The 20,501-nt window shown below is 52.0% G+C and overlaps 1 protein-coding gene and 1 long non-coding RNA gene across 6 annotated transcripts in view; one reads left to right on the top strand and one right to left on the bottom strand.

Moving 5' to 3' along the window:
• LOC132542034 (uncharacterized) overlaps window positions 1-20,501 on the bottom strand; it is a 460,964-nt gene that overhangs the window by 264,162 nt on the left and 176,301 nt on the right. The gene's annotated exons all lie outside the window — the stretch shown is intronic.
• ATP2A3 (ATPase sarcoplasmic/endoplasmic reticulum Ca2+ transporting 3) overlaps window positions 6,778-20,501 on the top strand; it is a 46,932-nt gene continuing 33,208 nt past the window's right edge. For 4 of the 5 annotated variants that reach the window (XM_007521073.3, XM_016187802.2, XM_060204170.1 and 1 more), the window contains exons 1-3: window positions 6,778-7,069; window positions 18,469-18,486; window positions 18,736-18,818. In XM_007521073.3, the coding sequence (XP_007521135.1) occupies window positions 6,952-7,069; window positions 18,469-18,486; window positions 18,736-18,818 (219 nt within the window). In that variant the 5' untranslated portion in view covers window positions 6,778-6,951. The remainder of the gene's footprint in view (window positions 7,070-18,468; window positions 18,487-18,735; window positions 18,819-20,501) is intronic. The other variant, XM_060204171.1, reaches the window with a different exon arrangement.

Below are 20,501 nucleotides of genomic sequence, written 5' to 3'. Positions count from 1 at the left end.
TGCAGGTGGGGAGCCGGGGTCTGAACCAGGATCTCTATGCGGTTCCTTGTGCTTTGCGCCACGTGCGCTTAACCCGCTGCGCTACCTCCCGACTCCCACATGTACTACTTCTAAGCACTGTGCCTTATTAGCAAGTGAGTGGCCTGGAAGGTGGCACAGTGGATGATAAGATTTTGGACTCTCAAGCATGAGGTCCTGAGTTCAATTCCTGCCACCAGATGTACCAGAGTCATAATCTGTTCTCTCTCCTTAACAAATAAATAAATATATATTTTTTTAAAAAAAACATTAGCAAGCATCTGCAACAACCAGGTAAGACCTGAGTCTCCCCATTTTTGTTGCTCTTTTTTTTTTTTTTTTGCCTTCAGGGTTATTGCTGGGGTTCGGTGGCTGCACTCGAATCCACTGCTCCTGGAGGCCATTTTTCCCTTTTGTTGCCCTTGTTGTTTCTCGTTATTGTTGTTATAATTATTGTTGTTATTGTTGTTGGATAGGACTTCACCACTTGTGAAGCAACCCCACTGCAGGCGGGGAGCCAGGGGCTCGAACCAGGATCCTTGCACCATTCCTTGTGCTTTGTGCCATATGTGCTTAACCCGCTGCGCTACCGCCCGACCCCGTTTCTTTTTCTTTAGCTTCACTGCTGATCAAACTACCCTCATGGTGAGAAGGTGGCTGATGGCAGCATCAAGCTTACAATGCACAGCTTTACCACCACTTTGGGGGCCAAATAGGAAAGGTTTTGGTGACCTGGAAGGTGCATAGTGGCTAGACTGCTGGACTTTCAAGCGTGATTTCCTGAGTTTGATCCCTAACTTTGCATATCCCAGAGCAATACTATGGTTCTCCTTCTCTCTCTCTCTCCTTTAAAAAATTTTCATTTATGGGAGTCGGGCGGTAGCACAGTGGGTTAAGCGCATGTGGTGCAAAGCACAAGGGCCAGCATAAAGTTCCCGGTTCAAGCCCCTGGCTCCCCACCTGTAGGGGGTCGCTTTACAAATGGTGAAGCAGGTCTGCAGGTGTCTGTCTTTCTCTCTCCCTCTCTGTCTCCCCCTCCTCTCTCCATTTCTCTCTGTTCTATCCAACAACAACGACATCAACAACAACAATAATAACTACAACAATAAAAACAGGACAACAAAAAGGGAAAATAAATAAATATTAAAATTTTTTTCATTTATTTATATACATTATTTGCTTCATAATAGTGAGCACATATGAATCTTACCACACTTGTCACTTTTCTCATATATTCTTCAAATGTTAGAGACTTTTCACAATTCCAGTAGTCTCTAAGTACATTAAAAATCTGGCTATAAGACTGAGTCTGTACTAATACTCTACCTAATTGCCACCAAAGAGAAATTCAATAACTATATTGAGGTGATTTAATGTTAACTTTATTTTCTTTATCATTTTATCGAGGGCTCAATGGTCACAGTTCAGTGTTGGCACACAGGTAGTTTTCTCATCTCCCTGTGACAGGTGTCTACAAAACATTCTTACCACCAATTTGGGCCCATTTCCACCATTAGGCACCGTGACCCAACACCCTCTACCTCCTCCCACCCTTATTAATAAATCTTTGCTTTCAAAGAATATGTTTGCCCATCTTCCCAAAACAATCCAAGCCAACAGACTGACTCTGATCGGTGGACTTTTGGTTACATCTCACCTCAAACCGATCGATTTCTGTGGCCAGGAACTGTAGGTCCCTCTCTAGCCAGGAAGAGTCCTGGGTCTGCACCTGGATCTAGGAGTCAGAGTCAATTCTATGGGAAGCACAGGAGGTGCTGGGAAGGTTCCCAGACAAAAACAAAATAAAAAACAAGCAGGAGAATGCTGGCTTATAGCACCCCCTTCAATCCTAAGAGTAGGCTATGATAATTCAAATCCTATTTAGTTAAAGCTACCAGTTCAGACCTGCTCCTTCCTTCCTTCCTTCCTTCCTTCCTTCCTTCCTTCCTTCCTTCCTTTCTTTCTCCCCTTTCCTTTCTTTTCTTTCTTCCTTCCTTCCTTTTTTTTAATGTTTTTATTTATTATTGGATAGAGACAGAGAGGAACTGAGAGGGGAGGAGTAGACATAGGGGGAGAAAGCCAGAGAGACACCTGCAGCCCTGCTCCACCACTCGTGAAGCTTTCTCCCTGCAGATGGGGACCAGGGGCTTGAACCTGCAACCTTGTGCACCACAAGGTGTGCGCTTAGCCAGGTGTACTGCCACCTGGCCCCTTTCTTTCTTCCTTTCTCTCTCTCTTTCTTTCTTTCTCTCTATCTTCCTCTCTCTCTTTCTTTTAAAAGTTTTTTATCTTTATTTATTTATTGGATAGAGACAGCCAAAAATCAAGAGGGAAGGGGGTGATAGAGAGGGAGAGACAGAGAGACGCCTGCAACACTGCTTCACCACTTGGAAAGCTTTCCCCCTGCAGGTGGGGACTGGGGGTAGAAGCCAGGTCCTTACACATTATAACATGTGCGCTCAACCAGGTGTACCACCACATGGCCCCTTCTCTCTTTATTTTTTCAGAGCATAGCTAGACTTCACGTCTGAGTTTTCCCTGCAGTTAGATGTGCCCACAGGACTGGGTGCTACACGATGGAGTGTGACAGGGAATGATGCTGTCCCCTCCTGGAACTTGCGCCTATGTGAATGGACAGCCTGTACACTCTCTCATTCCATGGCTCAGGGCTGAGTGTGGAGAGAGGGAAGCCATGCTGAAAATGAAATGTCACAGTTGCTCAACAGAAGGATCCTCAAGCTCAGTGTCCCCAATTCCGCCAAGCAGAACACTTTTATGTGACGGGGTCTAGATTCAAAGTGGGGCCTCTCTGACTCTGCATAACACTTTGGCTGCAGAAGACAGAAACCTGCTCAAACTGTAATGAATGATGGAAGGTCCAAGGAAAGGGCTCAGAATTGTGCACTCTAGAATCTGGGGAGAGCCAAGGGCAACACACAGCGGAGGCGCTAGGCAGGTTGGCAGGTTGGCAGTCATCAGGCAGTTTTTGTCTCTGCATCTCTCTGACTTTCTCTGATGCTATGCGACTCCGTTTCCTGCTACATGTGGACTTGGTTTTCCTCCTCGTTCTCCCACTTTCATCTGAGGTGATGTTAAATGCTGGTAGTCTAATTCTGGCTTTGTTCTCTGGGTAGAATCTCTGGCTTAAGGGGGGTGGGTGGTGGCGCACCCAGTTAAGTGCACATAGTACAAAGGACCCACTCAAGGATCTGGGTTCAAGGGGCCCACTCCCCACCTCTAGGGGGGATGCTTCACAAGCAGTGAAGCAGGTCTGCAGGTGTCTATCTTTCTCTCTCTCTGTCTCTCCATCTCCCCTCCCCTCTCAATATCTCTCTGTCCTACTGCATAAAATAATTTTAAAAAATGGAAGGAGTCATGAGAAAGATAGGAGGAGAGAGAGAAAGAACCAGATATCACTCTGGTACATGTGCTGCCAGGGACTGAACTCAGTACCTCATGCTTGAGAATCCACCATGCTACCTCCCGGACCATGATTTCTCACGTTCAATTCAAGCTTTTTTTGTTGTTGTTGTTTGCAACAATGACTTACTAGTAAGTACTGTGATGGAGTTAAAAAAGTGAGGTTGGGTGGTGGCACACCTGTTTTGAGCACACATGTTGCAATGTGCAAGGACCCGGGTTCAAGCCCTTGGTCCCCACCTCCAGGGGGAAGCTTCATGAGTGGTAAAGCAGGGCTGCAGGTGTCTCTTTTTCTCTCTCCCTCTCTATCTCCCCCTACTCTCAATTTCTAGTTGTATCTATCCAATAAATAAAGATAACAAAAAAATAAAAAAGAAGAGCTGGGGTGGGGGCAGGCGATGGTGTACCTAGTAGACAGCACACATTACAGGGCTCCAGGACTCAGGTTCAAGCCCTTGGTCCACACCTGTGGGGGTGAGGAGCCCGGGAAGCTTCCCAAGCAGTGGACTAGTGCTGCAGGAGACCCCTTTTCTCCATCTCTCTATCTCCCTATCTCTCACTCTCTCTCAAAAAATAAAATAAAATGGCCACTGTGAACAGTGGAGTCATGCAGGAACTGAGTTCTAGTGATAACACTGGTGGCAAAAATAAAGAAAGAAATTTTTAGGAAGTTTCCATTGGAGGGGATGGGACACAAAACTGATGTTGGGGACTGTGTAGAAGTGTACCCCTGTTATCTTACAAACTCATTAATCATTATTAAATCACTAACCAAAATATTTTAATTTAAAAAGAAAGAGTTGGGGCTGGACTCCAAGCAAGCATAGAGCATAGAGCTCTCCATACGCGGCAGCTGGGAAACTGGGAGGACAGTTGTCCTTTGACCACATTGTCCCGGCCTCCAGCGACTTGACTGGGTGCAGACAGAGGCTGGGGGTGCGGGGATGCACAGAAAACTCTAGGTAACAAGCTGGAGTGTCAAGTGACAGCGTAGCTTCACTGGGAGCTCGGAGGGGTGTCCCAAGTTGGGCTGGCCAACAAGCCAACAGGTGGGAGCCAGTGTGGTGGTGGGCTGCTTGCCCTGCCTGTGGGGCTGAAGGCTGGGCGGAGTGGGCTGGAAAGAGAGAACACAGGCTGGGCTGCCAGAGCAAACAAGCAGGCCTCCTGGCCCTACCTTCAAGCAAACACCAACTGACAGTTGAGGGTGGGGTGAAGTGAGAAAGGCTGAGGTTAAGGTCCCCCGGGGCAAGCAGAAGGGAAGTCAGACCCCAGGATGTGGGAGAAGGGGAAGGAGTTCCCAACTGCCTGAATACCTAGGGCTGCCTGTCTCTGTGTGAGAGGCCTCTACTGGGGAGCTGGAGAGCTCTGTCCTCAATCCAGGCTTGAATGACATTTCTCCTGGCAACTCAGGGATGGGGTATTGTGGGTAGAAGAAAGAAAGGGAGGAAGAAAGAAGCAGAGATACTTGGAAATATTGCACTAGAGCTCTAAAGTGTCAAGCTGGAAGGAGCAGCCACCAGAAACCAGCATGCCCACATGTTACAATGAACAAGGACCTGGGTTCAAGCCCTCAGCCTCCACCTACAGGAGGAAGCCCCGCGAGCAGTGAAACAGTGCTGCAGGCGTCACTCTTTCTCCAACTCTCCATATTCCTTCTCAATTTCTGTCTCTCTACAAAAATAGATAGATAGATAGATAGTGGTGGTGTACGTAGTAGAGCACACATATTACTATGTATAAGGGCCCGAGTTCAAGCCCCCAGTCCCCACCTATAGGAGGAAAACTTCATGAGTGGTGAAGCAGTGCTGCAGGCGTCTCTCTGTCTCTCTCCCTCCCTATCTCCCCCTTCCTCTCGATTTCTGGCTGTCTCTATCAAAATAAATAGACAATTAAAAATAAAAATAGAATAAAGTAAAGTAAAACTATTCTATTAAAACAGATAGGTAGATAGATAGGATAAAGAATAGAAGCCAGCATTCCCCTACCTCCACAGAGCAGAGGAGACCCAGGAGTCAATATGTTTGATCCATCAAAAGCAACAGAGGGCTGGACCATTTGATTCAGGTGATTCTCACTGTCTGTGATGGAAGGGGCACAGGGGAGACAGAGGAAGGGCCCCCTATGCTGTCCTGGGAGGAAGAGATCAACAGGTGGGGGCACACATGGTGTCTGCAACAGGGTCAGGCTGGGAACTGTGTGTGTGTATTTCAGTGTGTGTACCCGCAGTTGCAGTATATGGAGAGATTTTTTTGGTCACAGAGGTGCATATTGGCTTCTAAGACTCTGTACAGCCATGAAAGATACAGAGGCTGGAGCTCTGGACAGCAGAGGCCAATTTGGTGGGGGACAGATGGACCATAGGGTAAGAGTAGGTATGTCTCTCAAGCTAAAGAGGGGTGCTGAGTAGGTTGATTTTTTAAAAAATTATTCAAGAGTGAGAGACAAAAACAAAGCAAAACACAAAAATTGGCATATGCCCTGTTGGGGAGCTTAAGAACCTTCTCAAGCAATCATGCAAGTCCTGTGCTCTCCCACGGAACCATCTCTCCCTGCAAACCGCCTCTGATCATCCTTGCGGTGAGTCTTGTCCGCTCTGCTTCTCCACATCTTCTGTCACTGACCTTCAGGCCTGAGCGGGCTGGAGTGCGGGTTGCTGGTTTTTCCCTTTCTGGGACTAGATCTCTCTCCCTGGGGGCCTGGCTAGAGGCCTCCACCCCAACCCCACCAGGGCTGTTCCATTTCCTGCTGCGGCGAGGGGGGAGTCAACAGGGCTGGTTCACTCTCTTATAGACAGGGGTTAGAGGGTTTGGCTGTGTTGGAGGAGGAATAACCAACCAACTGCTCATCACTGGACAGAGGGGAGAGAGAGAGAGACGAAAGAAAATACAGCTGTCAGAAGAAGAAAGCATCCAGCCATCTCTGGAGAAAGCAACCTTACTCACAGGCTTGGGAGTTCCCTCTGGACCCAGGGTCACATCTTGCACAATTCGGTCTGGAATATATGAAGTCTCTCCCTGCACATCTCCATTCACTAACCTCTCAGGACCCAGAAGGGCTCACCAGAAGGCAGCTCAGAGATCATCGTACCCTAGCGCAGCGCCCCGGAGTGTGCCCAAGAGCTAGGTGCTCCGGAGGCCCGCGGCCCCTGCCACCCGCCCCGCAGCGCGCTCCCCGCAGGCAGCCTCAGTTCCCCTTTCTGCAGAATGGGCTGTCGGCGCAGCCTCTGCGCCCCGGGCGCTGCGGGGGCGGGGCTGCGGCGGGCTCCGAGGGCGGCCGGAAGGGGTGTGAGTGCGGGGGCGGGCTCCGCGCCGCCCCGCCTCCGGGGAGGGAGCCCGGGGCGCAGCATCCTGGCGCGGGGCTCGGCCGCCGAGCCACAGCCGTCGGGGAAGGTCTCAGAGCGGTCATGGCCCTGCACCCCGCCCGCCCGGGCCCGCGCCCCCCGGGTCCGGCTCAGTAGCCCCGCGAAGAGGCGGCCTCGACGGTGCGGACGGTGCGGAAGGCCGGGCGGGCGGCATGGAGGCGGCGCACCTGCTCCCGGCCGCCGACGTGCTGCGCGGCTTCTCGGTGGCGGCCGAGGACGGCTTGAGCCCGGAGCAGGTGACCGCTGCTCGGGAGCGCTACGGCCTCAACGGTGAGAGCGCGCACGGCGGGGTGGGGGGGGGTGCACAGCGCGCCGCTGCCTCAGTTTCCCTCCCATCCCTCCCTATCCCCCCAGTTTCAGCCCCTGCAGGCGGGAGGGCGGGCAGGAAACGAGGGCTCCGGAAACGTCTTCAGATGCTCTTGTGGCTCCCCACGGGGCTGCGCTGCCACCTTCCCGGGGCTGGGCGGGTTCCGGGTTCCAGAGCCCGACTCCCCCGCCCCCCCCCCGAGGGCTCCTCCCCGCAGCCCCGGGAGCCGGGCACCCCGACCGGGCTTCCACCTGCAGCCCGGGCCGGTGCCCGCAGATGCTAGTCCTGGGGCACCCTGGGCAGGTGCACGCACCCGGGCCCGGCGGGCGGCTCTGAGGCTCAGCCTCGCAGCTGGCCCCGAGGACTCCACAAAGAAGGTGGTTTGTCGGCTGGCAGCCTCGGTGCCTCCACCCCCACCCCCAGGTCTTCCTCTTTCTGCAGCCCAAAGCGGATGTGGCTGGCGGGAGTCTGTGGGGGTTTTGAACTGCCGCTGGTGGGCCAGAGACCCACCTCCCCAGGGCTGGCCGTCCAGGCCTCACTCTAGAGAATTTCCTTGGGAGGCTTTCTCTCCCTCGGGGACCCGGAGCGATGCACGGAGAGGTATGGCTTCTTCCTGGGCTTCCAAGGAGCGTGGGAGCACCCATTTTGCCAAAAGGCCCAGCCCGTGTTTGGAGCTGTCCACTGGGCACATCTGAAGAGCCAGTGAGGAGGAAGAGGTAGAGAACCCTTCCCACCTACAAGTCTCTTCCAGGCACGACCTGCATCTCCCTTCTCCACCCGCAGGGCACCAGGGCATGTTAGGGGTTCAGAAAGCCCTGCCCTCTACATCCACCTAGTGTAGCCTGCACCTGCGAGCTTGCAGGACCGGGGCCTCACCCTCTGCCAGTCCCCTGACAGCCAGAAGGAAAGGTGTCCCGTTCTGTGTCTCTCAGCCTTTTGGCTTGCAAGTTAGGAAGAGCTGTCAGAGAGGGAGTTTTGGGTTTTGTATTAGCTTATGAAAACCACCTCTTATATAAATATTATCTTACTGGAGCAGAAATCCCTTTTCCCCAAAAAAGTTGCTTTCTATATTTAGATGAACTGTGGGAGGAACTAGGGAGATAAACATTATTTAACATCCCCCATTAGTGACTTGGCAGGGAGGGTGTCCTGCAAGAGAGAACAGGGCCACCCCCTCCACACACACACACACCCCGGGGTGGGGGTGGGCATCCAGTCTGGGGTGCTGTGGTTTCCTCTGTGCTGCTGTGGCTTCCAGCATGGTTCCCAGGCCTTGGCTCTAAACACCCCAATCTACGGACCCTGTGGGGGCTCCCCTTGCTCTCCTCATTGGTCCATCTTGACAAGTGGTAAAAGAAGAAAGCCTCTACTTCTCTCTCTGCGTTGTTGTGTTGTCTAGGTGGGGGGTGGGGGGGTTTTGGGGGTACCCTGGCTGCTGAGCGTCTTGAGGAGGAGGGTAAAGATACCTGTACGGTGTGAGGACTGAATGTGCCACGAAGCATGGTCCTCTGTGCTTAGGTAGTAGCAATAATAATAAGGTATTACTCACTGAGCACGTACTGTGTGCCAGGTACCGTGTGCCAGGTACCGTTCTCAGCATTTTTCACTTGTGATTTCATTGTGTGTGTCTCCCCCCTCCCACCACAAAGAAAAAGAAAAGAGAGCAGTGACAAACAACAAAGTCATCGCTGCTCCACAGGACGCTAGACAGATGCCTAAGGTCACATGTTCAGTGGTAAAACTGGCAGCCTGGGAGGTCGCTCAGTGGGCAGAGTGCAGGACTTGCATACATGAGGTCCCTGGTTCAATCCCAGACACTATATATGCCAGTCCAGTGGTCTGATCTTTCTTTCATAAGATACATGATTTTTTTTTTTTTTAAAGAAAATGGTAGAGCTGTAGCAAGCTTTGCTCTCCCTGTCTGTCAGGGGGCCACAGGCTTGTCAGGCTCCGGGTGCCTGGTGTGAGTCGCTGTGCTGGGAATTAGTGTCAGCTGGGCAGTAGCTGCTGTGGCTGTTTTCTTTGGAAGAATTCCAGGGCCCTGAAGTCTGTAGGTAAGGAAGAAGAGCCAGCTGCCCCTTCCTGCCCCTGCTGTTCTCCAGCTCCTGTAGGTGGGTGTCCTGTAGTTGCTATGGCACAGTCTTTGGGTTGGGACTGATGAAGTTTGGGTCTCCACCTCGGCCCCTTTGTAGCTGTGGGTGTTCACATCTGTCTGTCATGGGGCCGTGAGTATTCACATACGCCACCAGCCCTCTTGGTAGCAGAATAGACTGGGCAGGGCTCTGGGCTAGAAGCTGGTGGTGGGGTAGGTGGGACCTGCTGGTGGAGGGGAACACCCCAGGGACTAGTGTCCCTCTCACCACAGCAATCTGCACCTGTGAGGTTGTTAGTACTGGAAACCACAAGGAAGTCATTTGCTTAAGTACTGAAGTTCACACATTCTGCTAGGGAGGGTGGGGTGGAGGAAGAATAGGGTCCTGTCCTCCCATCTTCACACTCCTCTCCTTCCTTGGTGGGGGAAGCCTTAGCCGTGTTCAGTGTATGTGCCAGCAGAAAGCCTTCCCCACCACACCCGCCATACGTGAAGCACTGCTTGTTGAACCTGGCAGTGCAACTGTGTCCTCAGAGGCTCCACTGGGTCAGAGAAGGGGTGTGCCTGACTCAGTACATCCATAGCCCCCATTTTCCTTAGAGGCACGCACAGGGCTCAGCTTCCTCAGGGCATATGGAGGTGAGGAGGAACCTTCTACTTTTTTTTTTTTTTTTGCTTTTTCTCCAGGGCTATTGCTGGGACTCGGTGCCTGCACTACGATTCCACTGCCCCTGGAGGCCATTTCTTCTATTTTGTTGCCTTTGTTATTGTTGTTACTGTTATTGTTGGGGGCTGGCCGATAATGCACCAGATTAAGTTCACATGGTGCTGAAGCACAAGGACTAGTGTAAGGCTTCTGGTTTGAGACCCCAGTGGGGAGGTGAAGTAGGTCTGCAGGTGTCTATCTTTCTCTCCTCCTCTCTGTCTTCTCCTCCTCTCTTGATTTCTCTGTCCTATCCTATTTAGAAAAAGAAAGAAAGAGCCGCCAGGAGCAGTGGATTCATAGTGCAGGCACCAAGCCCCAGGGATAATTCTGGAGGGAAAAAAAAAAAAAAAAAAAGACCTGTTATAGCACTAACTTGCATGCCCGGGACCGCACCACCTTATAACAGAGGGGAGCTGCTCCAGTGCTTTGTTTCCCCCTGCCTCATCCTCTCTCATAATAAATACACCCTTGGTGTGGTCCGGGAGGTGGTGCAGTGATAAAGCTTTGGACTCTCAAGTATGAGGTCCCGAGTTTGATCCCTGGCAGCACATGTGCCAGAGTGATGTCTGGTTCTCTCTCTCCTCCTATGTGTCTCATAAATAAATAAAATCTTAAAAAAAATAAAAATAAATACACCCTTGGATCTCTTCTTAAATAAATAAATGGATTTTTGAATAAAAACGTGCACATGGGACAGCATTTAAAGTCTACAGAAAAGCTTCCTCAACTCGGTCACCAGCCACCGTTCCTGGGTCTGTGTCTCCTTCCCAGGTCTCCTGTGCGTGCCCTCACCCCAACAGTGAGTGATCTGAGTGGCAAGGAGTGGGATGTCAGTTCCCTCTCTTACTCTCTCTCTCTCTGCCTCCAGGGTTATCGCTGGGGCTCGGTGCCTGCACTACGAATCCACTGCTCTTGGCGGCCATTTTTTCCCGTGTTACTGGATAGGACTGAGAGAAATTGAAAGAGGAGAGAGAGAGACCTACAGACGTGCTTTGCTGCTGCTGCTGCATCTCCCCTGTGGGTGGGTAGTTGGGGTCTTGAACCTGGATCCTTGTGCGGGTCCTTGTGGTTAGTACTATGTGCTCTCGGCTGGGTGTGCCACTCCCTGGCCCCTGGATGTCAGTGCTCTCTTGCCCCCACTTTCCACTTGGCAAACCCTCGTGGAGACAGACGGTCCCATGTGGTATATCAGTGAGCTTCCCAGCTGACCCATTGTTTCACTCCACTTCTGATGGGTACTTGCTGTCCCAGCAGATACTATTACTAGCACTACTACACACACACACACACACACACACACACACACACGTTATGTTGCAGGGCATATCCGTGGACCCGTGTCATTCACCACACATGCAGATTTTGCCAAAGAACAAATTCCTAGAGGTGGAATTGCTAGGTTGAAGAGTGTGTACATTCAAATTTTGACAGCTGTTGCCGAATTGTTCTCCACTGACGTCGTGCCCGCTGGCCTGTCAGTCTCCCCACCGCCTCCCCCAATGCCATATTTTCAGACATGTTGGTCTCTGCCAAGCTGATAGGAAAATGTTTCAGTGTTTTCTCATCATTTGACTTTGCATCTTTTTTTTTTCTCTGCCTGCAGATCAGGTGATCTTTTAGTACATTTAGAATTCATTCTGTTTTCTAGTGTCTGGATGGGCTGCCCTCCACTTTTACTGGAAACAGGCTAAGGCAGGAGGCAGGGCATGGTTGTGGGTGCCCTGCCACATAACCACCTAAAAACTCCAGGGAGCTCAGTGATATGGGGTCATACCAGGTCCAAGAGATCTTTGGGGGTGGCCTCTGTTTAGGGGAGACGGGAAAGGGCCTGTGGTGGGATCTGGAGCCCATCTTCCTGGGCCTTGAGTGTCCGTCTGTGTTGTGGGTACAGTGGCCCCCGGGGTCCTGGGCGGGAGGAATGGTCCAGGTTTGGAGTGGTGCCAGGAGTGTCTGGGCTGCCAGGAGTGTCTCCTGCCCTCAACTCAGGCTCCATTTGGTCACTGGGACTGAGACATCCAGCTGAATAGCTTTCAGAAACCAGGCCAAGTGCGATGGGCACAGGCAGGAGTTTGGGGTGGCTGAACTGAGGCCCCAATTTTGGGCCTCAGTGTCTTCTGGAGAAGAGAAGGGGGAGCCTAACCCCCTGCAGGCCCCAGTGGGAGTTTCCTGAGTTTCCTGAGGCAAGTGCTCAGCCATGCAGCTGGGCAGACAGATGAGGAGCACACCCCCATCATCTAAGAGGTTTGAGCAAAGGTCCCTACAGAGCTGGGGTGCCCATCCTGTGGCCCCCTGCTGAGCAGGGCCAGGCTGTCCACTCCAGGAGGACCTTAGAGACCAAAGCAGGGCCAGGTGGGTCGGGTGGGGTCTACCCAGCCAGGGCCTCTCCCTGAGTCTGCAGGTGACGACTTAATTGCTCTGCAAATTTACCTTTGAGGAAGACCTTGGTGAGGACGTGCCTCTCCCAGCTGGAACTGACATTTAGAAGCTGAAATACCAGTTTCCAATGTTGTGAAAAGGAAGGAGTCCAGGGGGATTAGGAGAGCAGGTGGTGTGCGGAGCCTGGGGGGCAGCCCTGTCCCTGTCCCTCCTACTGCCCCCGCCCCTTCTCCTGGGCTCCAGGCTCAGTGCCCAAGACCCTGGCCTGAGCCACCGGCAACTGAGTAAACAGTTCTCGCAGGCTGTGTTTGCACCCGGGGATGACTCACCCCCTCCCCGCCCCGAGGTGCTCCGATCAGGTGTGGAGGCTCCTGGACTGATGAGTAGTGAGAGAAGGGGGGAGATGGGTGGATACAGAGACGGGGAAGGGTGCCTTGTACAGAAGAGATGAGGAAGGTAAAATCTTGGATAGGAAAAGATTTAGCAAGACCGAGACCAAGATGATGACCCAGGAGGTGGCATAGTGGATTAAGCATTGGACTCTCAAGCAGCATGTCCTGAGTTTGATCCCTGGCTTTGCATGTACCAGAGTGCTGCTCTGGTTCTCACTCGCCTCCTTCTCTTCTCTCTTAATTAATTAATTAAACAAGTAGATGGATAGATGGAGGCAATCCTGAGATGGCTTATTTGGCCAGCAGATGCAAAGAAGTTATGAGAATGATTATGGAAAGGCAGACGGACAGACCCAGGAAAATCTTGAAGGTGGTGCAAAGGCTGCTGTCTGTCCTGCAAGCCAGGGAGAACCAATGAAGTTCTGTGGGCAGGGCAGAGGCAGGGTCATTCATTTGTTCACAGATTTGTACCGAACATCTACGTGCCAAGAACTGTCCACGGCTGGGGACACTGCACTTTATCAAAGTCGGACTGTCATGGAGTTTGCATGTTAATAACTGTTGTTACAGGTGATGTTCACTGAACAGTAATGTGCCATGCATTATTTTATTTTCGTTTTTTACCAGAACACTACTCAGCTCTGGCATACAGTGATGCCAGGATTGAGTCTGGGCCCTAGAAGCCTCAGGCATGAAGGTCTTTTGCATAATCACCATGCTGTCTCCCTGGCCTCTGTTTGTAAACTCTGTTTGCATTGTAAACCCTTTAATCTTCACTGCAACCTTCTGAAGTAGTTACTGTTACTATCCCTACTTTTCAGGTGGGGAAATTGAGGCACAGAGGGCATTCATTCGGTGACATGTCCTTGATCTTAGGACTAATGAGAGAGAGCAGGGCTTGACCTTAAACCCTCTTGCTCAGAGTCTGCTTCCCTGATCACATCCCCCTGTGCCTTTCCCTCTTTCCTTGTGGTGCTACTACCACTGCTGAGCTCTCTCCTTGGCCCGATATTTATTTATTTATTATTTATTTATTTATTCTTTAATCAGAAAGTGAGGTTGAAGCCATAAAGCACTGCTCTGCCATCCATGGACTTCTTTCTGGACTTGTTTTGTCTTTGTTGCTCTTCTGTGATACCTAGGCTTGAACCCAGGGCCTCATGCATGCAAGGCAGGTGCCTTCCCACTGAGTCACCTCCCCAGCCTCGTATTCATTCCCTTTTGCCAACCCCAGGACCCACAGCCTGACCCTCAGGCACATCCAGTCCAGCCTCATGTCGGGCATTTGTGGGCTCATGCCAGCTGGTCTGGTAACAGTGACCAGAACAGGAGTCAGGTAGGAGAGGTGACCACATGAGAGGTTCTGACTAGAGCAGTGGAGGGTTTATGCCCCTGAGGCTGGTCCAGCTGGGGGTCTGGTGGGAGCAACTCCCTTTATTGCCTCTGCCAACACAGCCTGACAGACACAGTGTGAGCCAGAACCTAGGCAGTCTCTCTACTTAACAAATGGATATCTGGTACTACTGAGGACCCAGTGCTACCTGGTGATAGGAACCAGTACCTTCCAGAGATGTCAGGCAAGTGTGGAGAGGGGAGGGTTCTCTGCTTGGTTCTGGGACTCATATGAGGGAAGATTGGGTCACCTAGGGGCTTGGCAGTGTCTGAGTTTGAAGTTGAGCTAACTGGGGCAGGGTGGTGGCTGACCTGGTTAAGTACACATATTACCATGCACAAAGAGCCAGGTTCAAGCCCCCAGCTCTCACCTGTAGGGAGAAAGCTTCATGAGCAGTAAAGCAATGCTACAGGCATCTCCCTCTCTCTCTTTTCTCCCTCTCTCCCTCCTCCCTCTCTCTCTTTTTTCTTTTTTTTAAAAATATTTATTTATTCATTCCCTTTTTGTTGCCCTTGTTGTAGTTATTGTTATTGATGTCGTTGTTGTTGGATAGGATAGAGAGAAATGGAGAGAGGAGGGGAAGACAAGGGGAGAGAAAGATAGACACCTGCAGATCTGCTTCACTCTTGTGAAGTGACTCCCCTGCAGGTGGGGAGCTGGGGGCTCGAACTGGGATCCTTATGTCGTTGGTACTTGCACTTTGTGCCACCTGCGCTTAACCCACTGCGCTACTGCCCGACTCCCCTTCCTCCCTTTCTATCTCCCCATCCTCTCATTTTTTCCTCTGTTAAATAAAACAAGCAAATAAAGTGCAGTTGAGCCAACCTGAGCAGTCAGGGCCTCGTAACCCTAAAACTCGGCCTGTAAGACAGCAGGAGCTTCTGGATAGCAATGACTTTGAATGGTGGTACAGTAGTCAGGTGAACCCCACTGGTGAGAGGAGGGTGTCCAACTCAACAGTCAGCACATAAGATGCCATGTTTTCTTTTTTCAGGTGACCTTGTCTGGGGGTGATGGAACTACCAGGCTGGGAAAGCAGGAAAGCCCAGGACAACACAGGAGCCCAAATAGGGTGTTAAGAACCAGACAGCTTGAGTCTGAAATCCTTCCCTGCCACTTCCCAACTGTGGGATTGTGAGCTAGTTACTCAGCGTTTGTGTGCTTCCAGTGTCTGCTCTGTAATAGGCAATGAATGATGGTATCTTCCTTCCTGGGTGTTTGAGAATCCCAAGCAGGTAAAGTACCTGCAGAGTGAGCGTGGCAGGGAGCTCACTCAGCAGCCATCTTTCTGCTGTGATTGTCCTATTTGTGCAGAGCCTCCACCTGTGCTTGGCACATTCACCACCTTCCTTCCCACTTTGGCCTGGAGATAATATAAGTAAAGCTCCTGCCACGCTGCGTGGTGCATGGTGGGTGCTCAGTTAACGTGGCACCTGTGAATAGTGGGTGTGGTAGTCCTCCCTGAAGCCATGGGGGGCGGGTAATGCCCATTTGCAAATGAGACTCGGATCCACCAGGAGCCAGATGCCATGTGCCTAGGACCTGGTACAGGGATGGATGGAGGGACAGGATCCTGCTGTGACCTCATTACTGGCTGGACCCCAGTAGGCAGGGGAAGGTTAGGAGGAAAGGGTGAGAGCCTTGTGGCAGAAGCCAGGTCTAGAGAGAAAAAGCAGTCAGGGTCTGCTAGGTTATGCTGCAGTAATAGCCCCCAGATATCAGTGACTTCAAATAATGACGGTCATCTTTCACTCACACTGATGGCTATGGCAGGTCATCTGGGGACACTGTGTCTTCTGAACCACGTGATCCAGATGAACAGAACAGACGCCATCTCACAGCTTGCTGGTTGTCGGGGCAGAGGGACAGAGGGCTCCCGGCCTGAGCTGTCCTGCATGGCACTGCTAGTGGTCGCACTGGCCGGTGTCCTGTGAGAGACTCTCCCACTAGCGGTGTGATACCCCAGCCCAGAACTAACGAGGATCCTTCTTTCACAACTCTCACACGGGGAAGTGCAATCCTACCACTTGCCCACAAGATGGGGAGAATCACAAGTACGTGGGGAGCCACCGAAGTGTTGATCCCGGCTCAGGATGTGGGTCAGAGAGCAGAATGGTGACCTGGTTGGAAAGGAAATCTGAGACTTGCTTAGACAGTCAGAGGATGACTTGGGGCTGGAGGCAGTCTTACACGCTCTGCGGTATGTTTCCCAGCCTCAGGCCTCACCCTGCCCAGATAACATGCTCTAAGAAATACGGTAGCCAGGGGTCGGCTGGTTGAGCACACATGTTACAGTGCTCAAGGACCGAGGTTCAAGACCCGGGTCCCCACCTGCAGGGGGAAAGCTTCAGTCAGGAGTGGTGGAGCAGTGCTGCAGGTGTCTGCCTCTCTCCCTCTCTACCCCCCACTTCCCTCTCGATTTCTGGTTGTCTCTATCCAATAAGTTAATATAGATAATAAAAAGTTTTAAGGAAATATTGAAAGAAAGAAAGAAATACGATGGCCTAAGGGCTACACTACCTCTGCCTGGCAGAGGGAGGGTCAGGGAAGAGAGCAGGAGGAGTTCAGCTGAGACGGTCAGTTCTTCTTGTGAGAACCCTGATGGTAACCCGCAGAGGTAAGCTGCAGATTGCCATTAGGTCAGCACGACTATGTGCGGAGGCTGGGGCATGTCTGAGATGACCTCTAAAAGACCCTGTTTCATTGGAGAATTGGCCCAGAAATCAGGCCTGGTCCTCTCCCTGCCGCACCCCCCCCACACACACACACACACACACCCCGCCTTTCCTGTTCTCCTCAGCTAAATAGATCAGAAGGAAAAAGTCTGTTTGATTTTAATCTCAACGCAGGACACTGGAGATTACATTTTCCACGGAAAATGTCAGCCGTTGCCTAAAATAGGACTTTGGAGAAAATGCTAGAAAGTGTATTTTTAGGTTCTCTGTTCCCCTCCTAGATTCCTGCAGACCAGTGGGCTGCTTGCTGTGCTCCATGGTTCAGCTGCCAGGGACAGACCCCAGACTTTCCTGACAGGTGGCCTGGGGAGAGGACTCCACAGGGAGTAAATGCTTTTGAGCATTTGGACCAAAACATCTGGGCAGATGCTAGAACCTGTATCAGGAAGGTGGAGGAAGGGGGGGAGGGGGTGGCGAGTGCTCGTCCATTGGGCTTTAGGGTCTCCATTTACTCTCTCAGGGATGCCCGCACTGCTGGCCCAGACTGCCCTCTGAGTAGTAAGACGGGTCATTTGAGGCAGGGCTCAGGTAGACTGTGCACCAGAGGGGTCTCAGGCCTCAGGAGTCAGCATCCTCACCCTGTCTCTCTTTAGATTGTGGGAGGATGCAGAGACTTAAGGGACCTTAGCAGCCAGTTAGGCCTAGAAAAGCAGGTGTTTCCGAATAGGGCCAGTAGGTAGCTCAACTAGTAGAGCTCACTTACACTTCACCACGCACAAGGACATGGGTTCCAGCCCCAGCCGACCACATAGGAACACTGTGCTGGGGGGAGCTTCACAAGTCATGGAACAGTGCTGTGGTACCTCTCTCTTTTCTCTCTCTCTGGCTCTCACTGGGAATGGCACAGGTGGGAAGCCCCAGTGAAACCCTAGCAGGAAAAAATGGGGGGCTACAAGGAAAAGTAGGAGATAAAAATGGAACCCACTAAGTGACGAGCCCACAAAGTGATACTTGGAAACATTCTTCAGAGTGGTGTGTGTTTCTGGGACTGGTTGTGTAGGCATGGCAGGAGTGGTCCTTATTAAGCTTGTGGGGAGCTCAGTGCCTGGGCGGAGACTCAGCCTCTAGGAACCAAGCCCTGACTGGATTCTTCATTGCCCAGGCTGTGGGAGGCATACGGAGAGCTCCCTGCAGCTCTGAGAACTGGCTCTGCCTCAGACCCTGCGCGGTGATGCTGGGGCAGCAGGTGTGTCAGAGGCAGCCTGAATGAATGTGTGCTCTCAATTTGAGGGAAGATGACCCAGCCGTGGGGGTGGGAGACATTGACCAAAACCGTGTGACCGTCAGAAAGAGCAATGCAGAGTTTCTGTGAGAATGATAGACTCTGTGTGATCTCAGAGGTCCCTTCTCACCTCCAGGCCTCAGTTTCCCCTCTGCAGTGGGGAAGGGCCTGGGCTCGAAAGGGTTATTTTGCCTCTGGTCTGGTTTTATTGCAAGATGAACCAATTCACATCAAACCTGAGGAGGCGGAGGTGAAGGTGGAGGGACCACCTGGCCTCAGACCACCCACTTCATGGCTCAGAGAGCCATGGGCATGTGAGCAGGTCGTTGAGTTGTCTGAGTGTGCGTGGTAGTGGTGGTGGGGCTTTTCCGATGCGTCCGTGCCCCACAGTGTAACCCAGTGTCTCCTTTCTCCTCGTGGCTCCTGTGGCTTCCTGGACCCTACAGAACTCCCGACTGAGGAAGGTGAGACTTGGGGCAGGGCAGGCTGCATGGGCGTGGGACTGCATCCTGGGGCTACTCACTGTCAGAGCATGTCCCCCAGTAGGGAGGTCAGCTGAGCCCACATGTATTTCTCAGGGTCTCAGACTGTCCCTCTTCCAGCAAGAGGTGCGGGGGAGGGTGATCCCTGAGACTGTCCCGGCTCTGAATGGGCTCTGAATGGGGGGCCGGCTGGTCTGGGACCCAGGCCTCACACAGTGCTCCCATTCCCAGGGAAGCCCCTGTGGGAGCTGGTGCTGGAGCAATTTGAGGACCTGCTGGTGCGCATTCTGTTACTGGCCGCCCTGGTCTCCTTCGTAAGTAGGTGCTGCCCAGTGGGACTCCATCGCATGGCATTGGACAGCCTAGGCGGGGAAGCCAGGCTGGTACTGTAGAGCCCAGGGCCCCTGTCTGTTTCTGCCCTGCTCAGACTTCAGCTTCCCTTGCTTGAGTCTTTGCAGCCTCCACACCAATTTCTGGCTTCCATCTGGCCCCTGACCACCCTGCCTGTCAGAGTGAACTCACTTGCACAAGCCCACCCCTGTCCTCCCTGACTGAGTGCAGAGTTTCCTACCCTGAGTACTACTGACACTTGGGCCAGATTGGTCTTTGTGAACCAAAGATTGGTCTTGTCCTGTGAACTGTATGTAGCAGCATCCTTGGCCTCTTCTTACATGATGCCTATAAAGCTCTCCCACTGTGATCATCAAAAGTCTCCAGACCTTTCATAATCACCTCACTTGAAATCTCTTGCTGGGGCTCCCAGTATCCAGGCAAGCATGGGGCTTTAACCTGCTGCATCCTCCTCTAAGCTGCTACCACCGTTACTGCTCTCCTTTCGTTCCTGCTACCCACCCACACCATGGCCCCTAGGGACGGGGCAGATCAATGGGGAGGGAGGAAAATCATTAACATCAGTGACCAGGCAGCAGACACCCAAAGGGAAGTCAGAAAGTTGGCCCCCCTGAGGGTGGACATGATTCTACTCTTCTAACAAGACCCAGACGAAGATCACATCTTGGTGACTTGGCCTACCAGGTAGCAGGGGCCCTGGGTGGTATCAATTTGTTCCCCACCCCACATCCCCTTGGATGAAGGGTCCCAACTGCTGTGGCTGACTCTTTTGGTCACTCACAGTCCTTGTAAAAGTGGGGACTCTTTCAAAGGGAGAAAAAAAAATCTATCCATGCGGTGTCTAAAACAGCTGAGCTAAAAGGTGCTGCCACTCATGCCTGCATCATACAAGTGGATTCACAGGCCTTAGAAGGGAGGGACAGAGGGGCCAGGTGGTAGTGCAGCAGGTAAAGAACATAAGACACGAAGTGCAAGGAGTGGAGTAAGGATCCCGGTTCAAGCTCCCGACTCCCCACCTGCAGGGGAGTCACTTCATGTGTGGTGAAAAAGATCTGCAGGTGTCTATCTTTCTCTCCTCCTCTATGTCTTCCCTTCCTCTCTCGATTTCTCTCTGTCCTATCCAACAACAACAGCAGTGGCAACAATAACAACAACAAGGGCAACAAAATGGGAAAAATGGCCTCCAGGAGCAGTAGATTCGTAATGCACCAAGCCCCAGTGATAACCCTGGAGGCCAAAAAAAAAAAAGGGAGGGACAGGTACTCACAATGGCTCAGAGATGGAGCTGGGACTTAAACCTCTTGCCTGTCAGGCCTGGGCTCTCTCTGGACTGACACTTCTCTAGCCAGTAGGCCATGAACCTGAGTCTTCACCAGGACCACCTGGGTTTAAGAGAACAGACTCCTGGATCCCGGCCCTCTTTCCAACTCAGGACATCTAGAACTTGCTTTTCTGGCAAGTTATTAGGAATTACTGCTGTTGGCCTGGCACCACACTTTTTTTTTATGCTTGCATTTTATTTAGTTATTTTTTTGGACAGGGACAGAAAGAAATGGAGAGGGAGAGAAACAGAAACAGAGAGATACTTGCAGCCCTGCTCCACCATGCATGAAGCTTCCCCCCTGCAGGTAGGGACCGAGGACTTG

Source organism: Erinaceus europaeus, chromosome 12 (assembly GCF_950295315.1).
Source record: "Erinaceus europaeus chromosome 12, mEriEur2.1, whole genome shotgun sequence".
In the NCBI taxonomy this organism is placed as follows: domain Eukaryota; kingdom Metazoa; phylum Chordata; class Mammalia; order Eulipotyphla; family Erinaceidae; genus Erinaceus; species Erinaceus europaeus.
This window is presented reverse-complemented; position numbering and strand designations above follow the sequence as displayed.